Below are 14700 nucleotides of genomic sequence, written 5' to 3' on the forward strand. Positions count from 1 at the left end.
GTACCCACTGTGTGTATATATATATATATATATATATATATATATATATATATATATATATATATATATATATATATATATACAACCCCGATTCCAAAAAAAGTTGGGACAAAGTACAAATTGTAAATAAAAACAGAATGCAATAATTTACAAATCACAAAAACTGATATTGTATTCACAATAGAACATAGACAACATATCAAATGTTGAAAGTGAGACATTTTGAAATTTCATGCCAAATATTGGCTCATTTGAAATTTCATGACAGCAACACATCTCAAAAAAGTTGGGACAGGGGCAATAAGAGGCTGGAAAAGTTAAAGGTACAAAAAAGGAACAGCTGGAGGACCAAATTGCAACTAATTAGGTCAATTGGCAATAGGTCATTAACATGACTGGGTATAAAAAGAGCATCTTGGAGTGTCAGCGGCTCTCAGAAGTAAAGATGGGAAGAGGATCACCAATCCCCCTAATTCTAATCCCCTAAATCACCAATCCCCTAATATCATCATCTACAGTGCATAATATCATCAAAAGATTCAGAGAATCTGGAAGAATCTCTGTGCGTAAGGGCCAAGGCCGGAAAACCATACTGGGTGCCCGTGATCTTCGGGCCCTTAGACGGCACTGCATCACATACAGGCATGCTTCTGTATTGGAAATCACAAAATGGGCTCAGGAATATTTCCAGAGAACATTATCTGTGAACACAATTCACCGTGCCATCTGCCGTTGCCAGCTAAAACCCTATAGTTCAAAGAAGAAGCCGTATCTAAACATGATCCAGAAGCGCAGACGTCTTCTCTGGGCCAAGGCTCATTTAAAATGGACTGTGGCAAAGTGGAAAACTGTTCTGTGGTCAGACGAATCAAAATTTGAAGTTCTTTATGGAAATCAGGGACGCCGTGTCATTCGGACTAAAGAGGAGAAGGACGACCCAAGTTGTTATCAGCGCTCAGTTCAGAAGCCTGCATCTCTGATGGTATGGGGTTGCATTAGTGCATGTGGCATGGGCAGCTTACACATCTGGAAAGACACCATCAATGCTGAAAGGTATATCCAGGTTCTAGAGCAACATATGCTCCCATCCAGACGACGTCTCTTTCAGGGAAGACCTTGCATTTTCCAACATGACAATGCCAAACCACATACTGCATCAATTACAGCATCATGGCTGCGTAGAAGAAGGGTCCGGGTACTGAACTGGCCAGCCTGCAGTCCAGATCTTTCACCCATAGAAAACATTTGGCGCATCATAAAATGGAAGATACGACAAAAAAGACCTAAGACAGTTGAGCAACTAGAATCCTACATTAGACAAGAATGGGTTAACATTCCTATCCCTAAACTTGAGCAACTTGTCTCCTCAGTCCCCAGACGTTTACAGACTGTTATAAAGAGAAAAGGGGATGTCTCACAGTGGTAAACATGGCCTTGTCCCAACTTTTTTGAGATGTGTTGTTGTCATGAAATTTAAAATCACCTAATTTTTCTCTTTAAATGATACATTTTCTCAGTTTAAACATTTGATATGTCATCTATGTTCTATTCTGAATAAAATATGGAATTTTGAAACTTCCACATCATTGCATTCCGTTTTTATTTACAATTTGTACTTTGTCCCAACTTTTTTGGAATCGGGGTTGTATGTATATATATATATATATATATATATATATATATATATATATATATATATATAAAATGATCATACTTTAAGATGGTTCCTGGACCAGCAGAATGGCTGAAGTGCCCTTGAGCAAGGTACCTAACCCCCAACTGCTCCCCAGGCTGCTCTGGGTATCTGTACGTTACTCTGGATAAGAGCGCCCGCTAAATACCTGTAATGTAATGGATTTGTATCCCCTTTATTTGCCTCTTTGATGTCTCCTGTGCTTTGTTTGAATTTCTGCAAATCTCTCTAGCAATCTAAAAAGCTGTGTCTATTTTTATTTCACTCAAAAGACAATGCGGATACAAACTTTTACACTCAATTCTACTTTAAGCTGGTAGAACTGCAGATTCTTATTCAAGCTTCAGCAGAACACAAAGCGAAACAGCACCCTTTAGTGGACATAACTAAAAAAACCAGCTTCCTGAAGATCTTCAAACCCTGAGCATGAACATCTGCACATCTGGCTTTCTACAGAAATCACAATCCAACCTTAAACCCATGCAATTCTTCATTCTCTGTGTGAATTCTGCAGAAACAGGGACGCCAATTGCTTGTCTTAGCATATACTGTATTGTAGGAGGTGACGTGTAGTTGATGTATAATACACAATATACAGTACTGTGCAAAAGTCTTAGCCCCGCATTTTTTTCCATACAAACTTTGTTATAGATTTCTATTTTATGCCTTCTACATTATCAAGTCAGTACAGAAAAACATTTAGTTCGTTTTCCAGCACAAAATTAAATGTTACAGAAAATAAAAAGTTTGTATCTGAGCAGCGTGTTCCATAAGAGCGCACTTTTCAGATTAAAAAAGAAACCATAATGAAGGCTGCTGGGTTTTGGTGCAAAATGAAGACGCGAGTGTGACAGTCAAAGTGTCCAGAAGAACTGTGGCTGGTTCTGGAAGATGCTCAGTAAAACCTACAGCTCATTTCCGCATAAAACTGCACTCACTGGACCTCAGACTACTTTTTTTTTTAAGCAAAGGGTCGTCTCACACCAAATATTGACTTTGTTTCATTTATTATGGCTTACTGATTACTGTTTATTTTTAATGTTGAAACATTTCATTTCATTTGCACAGGACTGTATATGTGTTTTATTATTATTATTATGATTATTATTATTATTTATTATTATTATTATTATGATTATGATTATTATTATTATTATTATTATTATTATTATTATTATCTCTCATCTCATCTCATTTTCTTCCACTTATCCGGGGCCGGGTCGCGGGGGCAGCAGTCTGAGCATGGAAGCCCAAACTTCCCTTTCCCCCCCAGACACCTCGGCCAGCTCCTCGGGAAGAACACCGAGGCGTTCCCAGGCCAGCCGAGAGACATAGTCCCTCCAGCGTGTCCTGGGTCTTCCCCAGGGCCTCCTCCTGGGGGGACATGCCTGGAACACCTCCCTAGGGAGGCGTCCAGGAGGCATCCGAAAGAGATGCCCGAGCCACTTCAGCTGATTCCTCTCGATGTGGAGGAGCAGCGGCTCTACTCCGAGCTCCTCCCGAGTGACTGTGCTTCTCGTCCTATCTCTAAGGGAGCGCCCAGCCACCCTGCGAAGGTAACTCATTTCGGCTGCTTGTATCCGCGATCTTGTTCTTTCAGTCATTACCCAAAGCTCATGACCATAGGTCATTTATTATTATACATTATTAATACATTATTATTGCATAGGTATTATTATTATTATTATTATTAATTTTAGAAGATTAAAATGATCCCAGTCGTATTGGAGCATTTGGGGTGATATAAAATAGTGAGTGAGTACCTTGGCAGAATACCAGGAGGTAGTGAGATCAACCAAATTCAGAAAATAGCATTGTTGGGAACTTCACATATCCTACGGAAAGTGCTTTCTATTATGATCGACAGTTATATTCCCCAGGTGTATGGCATATACCCAGATATAACTTGTATAGAAATGAAACTGATGAACCCCATAATAATAATAATAATAATAATAATAATAATAGGGCGGCACGGTGGTGTAGTGGTTAGCGCTGTTGCCTCACAGCAAGAAGGTTCTGGGTTCGAGCCCCGTGGCCGGCGAGGGCCTTTCTGTGTGGAGTTTGCATGTTCTCCCCGTGTCCACGTGGGTTTCCTCCGGGTGCTCCGGTTTCCCCCACAGTCCAAAGACATGCAGGTTAGGTTAACTGGTGACTCTAAATTGAGCGTAGGTGTGAATGTGAGTGTGAATGGTTGTCTGTGTCTATGTGCAGCCCTGTGATGACCTGGCGACTTGTCCAGGGTGTACCCCGCCTTTCACCCGTAGTCAGCTGGGATAGGCTCCAGCTTGCCTGCGACCCTGTAGAACAGGATAAAGCGGCTAGAGATAATGAGATGAGATGAGATAATAATAATAATAGGGCGGCACGGTGGTGTAGTGGTTAGCGCTGTCGCCTCACAGCAAGAAGGTCCTGGGTTCAAGCCCCGTGGCCGGCGAGGGCCTTTCTGTGCAGAGTTTGCATGTTCTCCCCGTGCCCGCGTGGGTTTCCTCCGGGTGCTCCGGTTTCCCCCACAGTCCAAAGACATGCAGGTTAGGTTAACTGGTGACTCTAAATTGACCGTAGGTGTGAATGTGAGTGTGAATGGTTGTCTGTGTCTATGTGTCGGCCCTGTGATGACCTGGCGACTTGTCCAGGGTGTACCCCGCCTTTCGCCCGTAGTCAGCTGGGATAGGCTCCAGCTTGCCTGCGACCCTGTAGAACAGGATAAAGCGGCTAGAGATGATGAGAATGAGATGAGATGAATAATAATAATAATGTTCTCAGTCACAATACTTTGTAGAGCCACCTTTTGCTGCAATTCCAGTTGCAAGTCTCTTGGGGTATGTCTTGATTAGCTTAGCACATCTAGCCACTGGGATTTTTGCCCATTCCTCAAGGCAAAACAAACCAAACCAAACCTTAATTTGTCACATGCACACTTCAAGCACAGTGAGATTCATCGTCTGCATTTAACCCATCTGAAGCAGTGAACACACACATACCCAGAGCCGTGAGCAGCCATACTACAGTGCCCGGGGAGCAGTCAGGGGTTAGGTGCCTTGCTCAAGGACACTTCAGCCCAAGGCCACCCCACATTAAACTAACTGCATGTCTTTGAACTGTGGGGAAACCAGAGCACCTGGAGGAAACCCACACAGGCACGGGGAGAACATGCAAACTCCACACAGAAAGGCCCCCGCTGGCCACTGGGCTCGAACCCAGAACCTTCTTGCTGTGAAGTGACCGTATTAACCATGACACCACCATGCCGCCCTTTAAGTTAGATGAGTTGTGTTGGTGTACAGCAATCTTCAAGTTATGCCACATATTTTCTCAGACTCTACAGAGTATTAACTTTTGGAGGTGAATACCTGTGCACACTCCAGATTTCTGTTTTTTTCATCTTAATTAGTGTTTGTGTCACAATTTAAAAAAAAAATGTGCACCTTTAAAGCGGTATGGATGTTGTGTAAATCAAATGGTGCTAACCCTCCAAAAATCCATTTTAATTCCTGCTTGTAATGCAACAAAACCGGACAAACACCAAGGGGGATGAATACTTTTGCAAGACACTGTATCTAGGTGATGTCACTTTGGACATTTCTGTTCAATTAATTTTGCATATTTATCTCTCAAAAGGAGGTTATGTTTTCGGTGCAGTTTGTTTATTTGCCTGTAAGCACGACTGTGCAAAACCTAACAACTTGATTTCCATGAAACTTGGTGGAAGGCTTTAGCATGGGCCAAGGAAGAACCCATTACATTTTGGAGCAGATCCAAGTCACGGACCGGATCCATGCATGTACAACCCCGATTCCAAAAAAGTTGGGACAAAGTACAAATTGTAAATAAAAACGGAATGCAATGATGTGGAAGTTTCAAAATTCCATATTTTGTTCAGAATAGAACATAGATGACATAACAAATGTTTAAACTGAGAAAATGTATCATTTAAAGAGAAAAATTAGGTGATTTTAAATTTCATGACAACAACACATCTCAAAAAAGTTGGGACAAGGCCATGTTTCCCACTGTGAGACATCCCCTTTTCTCTTTACAACAGTCTGTAAACGTCTGGGGACTGAGGAGACAAGTTGCTCAAGTTTAGGGATAGGAATGTTAACCCATTCTTGTCTAATGTAGAATTCTAGTTGCTCAACTGTCTTAGGTCTTTTTTGTCGTATCTTTCGTTTTATGATGCGCCAAATGTTTTCTATGGGTGAAAGATCTGGACTGCAGGCTGGCCAGTTCAGTACCCGGACCCTTCTTCTATGCAGCCATGATGCTGTAATTGATGCAGTATGTGGTTTGGCATCGTCATGTTGGAAAATGCAAGGTCTTCCCTGAAAGAGACGTCGTCTGGATGGGAGCATATGTTGCTCTAGAACCTGGATATACCTTTCAGCATTGATGGTGTCTTTCCAGATGTGTAAGCTGCCCACGCCACACGCACTAATGCAACCCCATACCATCAGAGATGCAGGCTTCTGAACTGAGCGCTGATAACAACTTGGGTCGTCCTTCTCCTCTTTAGTCCGAATGACACGGCGTCCCTGATTTCCATAAAGAACTTCAAATTTTGATTCGTCTGACCACAGAACAGTTTTCCACTTTGCCACAGTCCATTTTAAATGACCCTTGGCCCAGAGAAGACGTCTGCGCTTCTGGATCATGTTTAGATACGGCTTCTTCTTTGAACTATAGAGTTTTAGCTGGCAACGGCGGATGGCACGGTGAATTGTGTTCACAGATAATGTTCTCTGGAAATATTCCTGAGCCCATTTTGTGATTTCCAATACAGAAGCATGCCTGTATGTGATGCAGTGCTGTCTAAGGCAGCGTTTCTCAACCTTTTTTCAGTCACGGCACCCTTCAGAAGTATGCAAATTCTCAAGGCACCCCCATATAAAATATACGCAGTCACGCTGACCCCAGTAGTGACGTTGTGACATGGGAAAGGGGGCCGTGAGACAAATTTTGATGATGCATGAGGCGGCGATGATCTGCATTAGTGTAACTATCGTTTTTTGGAATTTTAATTCATTTTATTTATTTCAGTGTTAGAATATATAATTTTTTGACGGCACCCCCAACAAAGCCAGACGGCACCCCAGGGTGCTGCGGCACCCCAGTTGAGAAAGGCTGGTCTAAGGGCCCGAAGATCACGAGCACCCAGTATGGTTTTCCGGCCTTGACCCTTACACAGAGATTCTTCCAGATTCTCTGAATCTTTTGATGATATTATGCACTGTAGATGATGATATGTTCAAACTCTTTGCAATTTTACACTGTCGAACTCCTTTCTGATATTGCTCCACTATTTGTCGGTGCAGAATTAGGGGGATTGGTGATCCTCTTCCCATCTTTACTTCTGAGAGCTGCTGCCACTCCAAGATGCTCTTTTTATACCCAGTCATGTTAATGACCTATTGCCAATTGACCTAATGAGTTGCAATTTGGTCCTCCAGCTGTTCCTTTTTTGTACCTTTAACTTTTCCAGCCTCTTATTGCCCCTGTCCCAACTTTTTTGAGATGTGTTGCTGTCATGAAATTTCAAATGAGCCAATATTTGGCATGAAATTTCAAAATGTCTCACTTTCAACATTTGATATGTTGTCTATATTCTATTGTGAATACAATATCAGTTTTTGAGATTTGTAAATTATTGCATTCTATTTTTATTTACAATTTGTACTTTGTCCCAACTTTTTTGGAATCGGGGTTGTAGTTTCGTTATAGCTGTGTTTGGAAGTTTGGTTCAATCTCTTACCGGCCTCTTCAGTGGGAAATCAGTTGTGTACCTTATATGCAGAGTACTTTGGATACAAATTTTGGTTTAACTTCGATAACAATTTAAAGTCATGTTCAAATTTTAGGAATTAATTCCAAAATATGAAATGTAGTAACTTCCATCCATCCATCCATTATCTGTAGCCGCTTATCCTGTCCTACAGGGTCGCAGGCAAGCTGGAGCCTATCCCAGCTGACTACGGGCGAAAGGCGGGGTACACCCTGGACAAGTCGCCAGGTCATCACAGGGCTGACACATAGACACAGACAACCATTCACACTCACATTCACACCTACGGTCAATTTAGAGTCACCAGTTAACCTAACCTGCATGTCTTTGGACTGTGGGGGAAACCGGAGCACCCGGAGGAAACCCATGCGGACACGGGGAGAACATGCAAACTCCGCACAGAAAGACCCTCGCCGGCCATGGGGCTCGAACCCGGACCTTCTTGCTGTGAGGCAACAACTCCACTACACCATGTAGTAACTTTATGTGAACAAATAATAGTTATTCAGAGTAGTAACATACATTCTTATATACACAAAATACAAGATAGTTTCTTTTTTTTACTTCCACCAACTGTGGTAATGTTTCTGCCTCCATTAGTTAGTTAGTTAGTTAGTTTGTTCCAAACATAACTCATAAAGTAGTTAATGGATTTGGATGAAATTCAGAGGAAACATGGACCATGGGCCAAGGAACCATCGATTAGATTTTGATGCAAATCTGTATATATATATATACAGACATATGTGGATCCAGGCCAGGATATTCTTGTCTTTTCCCAATGTAAATCAAAAAGTAGTGAACGGATTTGAATGAAATTTGGTGGACAGCTTTATTATTATCCAAGGTTCAAGTAGTTTGATTTTGATGTTGATACTATGTGGCTTGGTGGAGATATGCACTCTACTCTACCGAGTGCCCTTCTCGTTTAGTATTTGTACCATTCTTGCAGTTGCGTCTGATAATTTGGTGAATATCCATGCCTGTGGCTGAGATTTTTGTTCTCTCAGGATGCTTGGATTGGACTCCACCTCGCATCTATGTCACTTTGGATAAAATAATGTAAATGTAAAATAATGCCATACACTATGCTGCAGTCTTATTGCTGGAATAATCAGGTTTCCATTCAAACTCTGTTTCTGGGCTCCTCTGTTAGTTTGCAGAAGTTACCACTTGGTGGCATCAGGACCCCAATTATTATGAAGAGAGTGAGAGATTCAGTTTTCTGCAGTGTTGCATTTCAGCCCAAAAACTTCATAAAGCACTAATAATAATAAGCCAATAATAATAAGTACTGTTTTTCAGAAGAACAGCTCACCTTCCTGCCAGAGAACAGCATGCAGAGTTGGTGCATGGAGCCTCCGTTCTTGGTCAGCTCCTTCTTCAGGGTTTTGGGTGAAGGCAGTGTCCAGCCCCCCTTACTAGCTGTGGTCACCTCCAGACGGTTGATGGCATTATCGGAGGTGAAGCAGGTTGTCCGCGGGTCCTGAAGGAGGCTTCCCTCACTGTGTGTACGTCTGCGCAGCGAGTTCTGTACACTCAGACCTCCAGAGCCGCTGTGCTTCTCATACGAACCCGCCTCCACCATGCTCCTCCTTTTAGTGGGCTCCAAGTAGTTATCATCACTGTCTTCCTCATCTTCATCCTCGTCCTCATCTTCATCCTCATCCTCATCATCTTCATCAGTACCAGTTGAGGACAGAGCGTCGGCACTGAAAGAGCGGTCCAGACGTAACTCGGGGATGATAAAGGATGAGGAAGATGAGGATGCTGGAGGGTTGGTGTAGTAATCCTCGTCTTTCTCATTCTTCTCCTCGACTTCATCTGCTTCAACGCTGTGTGAGACTTCTTCTTCTCCTTCCTGTTCTTCTTCTGTAGGGGTCTTTTTCTCCTCCTCTTCTTCCTCTCCTCTGTCCACCCTCCAGATGTCACTCAGGCTGCCCTCGGATGATGGGGGCGGCGTAGGAGGTACAAGGTGCCGAGTCTCGTCTAGTGGTGTGGTGCCTGTGGTCCCTGGGGTGTCAGAGGGGCTGCCGAGGGAGTGATCGTCCTCCGAGGGGCGCCACTGAGCACCCAGATCACACTGTTCATCCAGTTTAGGCTCCAGCATCTGAGGAAACAATAAAAACAATAATATGGTTAAAAATAAAAAGTAGGCTTTAACTCATAGTGTAGCTGTGTTCTGGTTGGTTCATATGAGACAACAATTAGATCTATGAAAAATACATTTATGGGAATGATTTAATACAATATCATTTATAGATGATTTGATTTGATTTGATACACAAAGAGATTTATTATTGTCAAAATTGTATAAAAGGTGTGGCACTAGCAGGAAAGAGGCCACGCCTCTTTTACTGGGGCTGATAAACCAAGAGGCCATGCCTGCTTCACTGGGACTGACAGGAAAAGTGGTGTGACTGACAAACAGAGGCCACACCTCCTTAACTCATATACTAACACATGGCCATGCCTCCTTCACTCTTACATACGGAGACTATGCCTCCCTCACATGGAGCTGACAACAAACGTAGCCACACCTCTTTTACAGAAACTACACCTCCTCCATCACTGATACTAACACAGACAGAGGCCACACCTCCTTAACTCATATATAAACACATGGCCATGCCTCCTTCATCAAGGCTGAGAGTAAAAGACGCCATATGGCCTTTACAGAGGCCACACCTCCTTCACTGTTACACATGGAGGATATACCTTCACTGGAACTGAAAGCAAAAGTTGCCACACCTCTTTTACAGAAACCACACCTCCTTCACTGATACTAACACACATGGAAACCACACCTCCTTCACTGGAACTGACAGCAAAAGTAGCCACGCCTCCTTCACTGATACGAACACACATGGAAATCACACCTCCTTCACTGATACTAACACAGACAGAGGCCACGCCTACTTCACTGGGACTGACATCAAAAGTAGACACACATCTTTTACAGAGGCCACACCTCTTTAACACACACACACACACACACACAAAAAAAAAAATCTGTTCTAAACAGGATTTTCTCCTAAATCATGTGCATTGAGACGAACCTGCATCGTTACACCACTTTAATATCTGATTAATAATTTACATAAATATTAGGTTAATTTGTTAATTAGCATTTTTATTGATGTATAATTTGACTATGCAAATCAATCTAACATGTCAGGAAAAAACTGCTATTTTAGGCACAATTTAGACACATTTTTCGGCCTAATCCTGCCATCCCTGTCCAGGCCACACACACTAAACACTCGGCAAACAATCACCACCTAAACACCTCAGAGAAAGTGCTAATTACAGCAGGTGTAGCCCTGTTTATGATCAATGTCAATGTAACACGGCGCTGAACTCATGTTAAAGTCTTTCCAAATGATTTGACAGCAGGCCGTCCTGTGATCCCTGCTCACTCGCTCTCTCTCTCTCTCTCTCTCTCTCTCCCCATGTCACATTATCATTAGTAAGCAGTTCGGCTGTGGATTACCACCTGGCTCTTTCTGGGAATAGTGGGACATTTCTGCACTGCTTGCTCCTGCCTCAGTGGCACTTCTCAGTATTTATTCTGTACCACATGCTCGCAAAAAAGGTCATAAGTGATGAAGGTTTAGTGAAACATTTACAACATGTCCAAGAGTCAACAGGCGGTAGCCTCTATAGAGGAGCACTCACACCTTTTTATTCCTCTGATACCACAGCGATTTGTGAATCATAATTCTTTATTTGTTTAAGAATGGCACTTTTATCCATTTATAGTCCAATCAGGCAAACAGTCCAAATCGGCAGACATAAATCAGAAACGATAAGCAAACAAGCAGTAGGTCAGGCGAGGCACAAACAGAATACTGTAGGCACAGACAAAGGCGGAATCAAAGGACTAGGAACAGGAACTAGGAACTTGCAAACCAGGAAATCAAAACAACACACGGCCTGCTAATGTGACTCAACAACTCAATACTTCGCGACCTGAGTTAGTCTTTGGTGTCCTTATATATGCGGGCTGATTGCACCTTAATCCAGTGCTGGTGTGAGTCATGAGCAGCATATGCACGTGAATCAGTTAGCAGCACATGCAAGTGTAATCCAGCGTGCATGGGTGTGACAGTATCCTATAGATCCAGAACAGTAAGAGATAGAGAATGACGCTTAGTGAAGAAAAGTTACACCCTGCCGCCCTGAACAAAATAAAAAACTGATTGAAAAATCATGAAAATTGACAAAGTTATAAGTGACTGAAAAAAAATCCCATCTTTATGGCTCATTCTGGTTCAGTGATCCAGATCAGTACCAAAAGTCATAGCAACTTAATTCAGCCCAGAGGTATTCTTCATGTTAAATTTGATGATTGGTTGAAAACTGAGGGAGAAATAGTGTCCTAAAATACATTAAGAGAAGAAGAAGAAGGATCCTGAGTGAGAGTAACAATTTGCATCAGCACGGTTAGTGCAAATTAAAAAGTTGCCAGAAAACAATTCGCTGTGTAAGATAGAAGCGATAATGTATTATCATAGAAAGAGCTTATTTCTAATATAAAAAGCTGCAGACTTATCACAGCTGCTATTATAGAAAATTCATCAACGCTCTCAGACCAATCAGAATTGAGCACTGACTTGAGTTATCTGATTTAACGTATTAGAGGGGAACTGAAGTCATTTTTAAACTTGCTTTATTTCTTAATTAACGTGTTATTCAATTACATTTTCGGTTTTAGTAACCTATCATGACTCGTATTGGCAACTAATTGCAGTTAAATATTATACTTATCGGCCTATTCGGTTTGTAGCCGTGTTGAATTTAGTTCGTTTGGTCCACGGCAGGCGTCGCTTATCCGCGCGATCTTCACGAGACTTGTGCGAGACTTCAAAACGTGAAGTGTCAGCCAGGTGTCTGTGCCGCCATTTTGAAAACCGTTTTGCAAATGAAATATTGCACAAAAACGAGTTTAAATGACGATTACTGCCGACTTTTTTCAAACTTTCCTGATTGCTCTCAAAACTTCCGGCTTGATTACGTCAGCATTCGAAAGAGGGCGCGCGCGTCTTTTGACAACGTTGGCAGATGTTGGTCACTTTGATTTCCGCTGTACGTTTTACTTCCGTCCTACGATTTCTCGCACAGGTCTCAACGAATCTCGTTTACGGCCATCGCTTTGACATATGGAGTGATATATTACAGAGCATATTTCAAACACTCATAACTTGCTATAGCAGCGACAAAATAGTGATCAAAAATGCATTCCTTTATTTAATAAAATGAGAGAAATAGAATTTTGATTAAAAAAAATTGCCTTCGGTTCTCCTTTAAGTGAAATTTTTGTAAAACTTTACACAATAACGGTCCATTATCTGATTAAATATTAATGTTGTCAGAGTCCTATAGGGTATACTGAGTTCAAACAGGTCAACAGGTTGCCAGTCCATCTCCGAGTCAAACAGTTAAAACTAAATCACATCCACAACATGTTATATGGTAACACTCCGAGATACCTCACATCTTCTATAAGTGTTCAGAATACCCGCCATAATACCTGTTCAGGTCCCATGTCCCTTTATGTTCCCTCTAAAGTCATTTGGCCATTCTTCATTTAGGTACAGTATAACCGTGATCACCGCCTGGAACCAACTACCAAGTCAGCTGTAGTCCATAAATGTTTTACATAGTTTTAAATCCAATATAACTAATTTTTTATTTGATCAATTTTATCAGCATTCACAAAATAATTTTATTATGCCCTAGTTAAAGGGGAACTGAAGGCAAATATTTTATTATCAAAATTCTATTTCTCATTTTCTTAAATATAGAAATGCATTTTTGATCGCTATTTTGTCGCTGCTATAGCAAATTATGAGTGTTTGAAATATGCTCTGTAATATATCAGTCCATATATCATATAAGCAATGGCCGTAAACAAGATTTGTTGAGACCTGTGCGAGACATCGTAGGACGAAAGTAAAACGTACAGCGGAAATCAAAGTGACCGACATCTGCTAACATTCCCTGTTGTCCGAAATCGCTCACTCGTTCACTACTCCCTATATAGGGAATTACTGTATAGAGGACTATATAGTGAGCCCATTGGTAAAATGAAAAAATGCTTTCGGACACTAGTCCGTCTCGCTGGTATTTACATCATTACTGTCGCACAATTAAAACATGCCAAATCAGTCGGGTGGGTTTTCAAAATAATAAATACATGCACATATTTTTGTGATAAATCCATATTGTACTGAGCATATTTCCCACATTAATCAATACAAAGTACCTGCATCTTTCAGTTTTTTTTAAATCAAAGCTGAATACTTTCTTCTTTGCCGCTGCCTTTTATGAAACCAAATTCGAGACTTTTAATTTGATTTCTTTAAGCACGACCGCAAAAAAAGACGCGCACGCCCTCTTTCGAATGCTGATGTAATCACGCCGGAAGTTTTCTTTGTTTTGATGGCAATCTGGAAAGTTTGAAAAAAGTCGGCAGTAATCGTCATTTATACTCGTTTTTGCACAGTATTTCGTTTGGAAAACAGTTTTCAAAATGGCGGCACTGACACCTGGCTGACACTTCACGTTTCGAAGTCTCGCACAAGTCTCGTGAAGATCGCGCGGATAAGCGACGCCTGCCGTGGACCAAACGAACTAAATTCAACATGGCTACAAACCGAATAGGCCGATAAGTATAATATTTAATTGCGATTAGTTGCCAATACGAGTCACGATATGAGGTTACTAAAACTGCAAACATAATTGAATAACAAGTTAATTAAGAAATAAAGCAAGTTTTAAAATGACTTCAGTTCTCCTTTAAACTTCTAGTTCATGCCATATTTTATTTTGTATAACTCCTGGACACTTTTTTTTTCTCCCCTCTTTTGTTTATAGCCCCCTTTTTTGGCATTTGATGTACTTGGACCACAACGGAAATAAGTGTTTATTGTGCTATCCATGTATTTTAATGTACACTATACTTGTATTTTGTACATTAGTTTACTAAATAAACTCATCAGCAGCAGCAAAGTAAAATGGATCGTGTTACTTTTTCTCATCTCATCTCATTCTCATTATCTCTAGCCGCTTTATCCTTCTACAGGGTCGCAGGCAAGCTGGAGCCTATCCCAGCTGACTACGGGCGAAAGGCGGGGTACACCCTGGACAAGTCGCCAGGTCATCACAGGGCTGACACATAGACACAGACAACCATTCACACTCACATTCACACCTACGGTCA

At 41.6% G+C, this 14700-nt stretch overlaps 1 protein-coding gene across 2 annotated transcripts in view; it reads right to left on the minus strand.

The window, feature by feature from the left end:
• rgs3a (regulator of G protein signaling 3a) overlaps positions 1 to 14700 on the minus strand; it is a 244983-nt gene that overhangs the window by 69654 nt on the left and 160629 nt on the right. For both annotated transcript variants that reach the window (XM_060912131.1, XM_060912129.1), the window contains one exon: positions 8794 to 9585. In XM_060912131.1, coding sequence (XP_060768114.1) covers positions 8794 to 9585 — 792 coding nt within the window. The remainder of the gene's footprint in view (positions 1 to 8793; positions 9586 to 14700) is intronic.

This window comes from Neoarius graeffei, chromosome 28, assembly GCF_027579695.1.
Source record: "Neoarius graeffei isolate fNeoGra1 chromosome 28, fNeoGra1.pri, whole genome shotgun sequence".
NCBI classification, from domain to species: domain Eukaryota; kingdom Metazoa; phylum Chordata; class Actinopteri; order Siluriformes; family Ariidae; genus Neoarius; species Neoarius graeffei.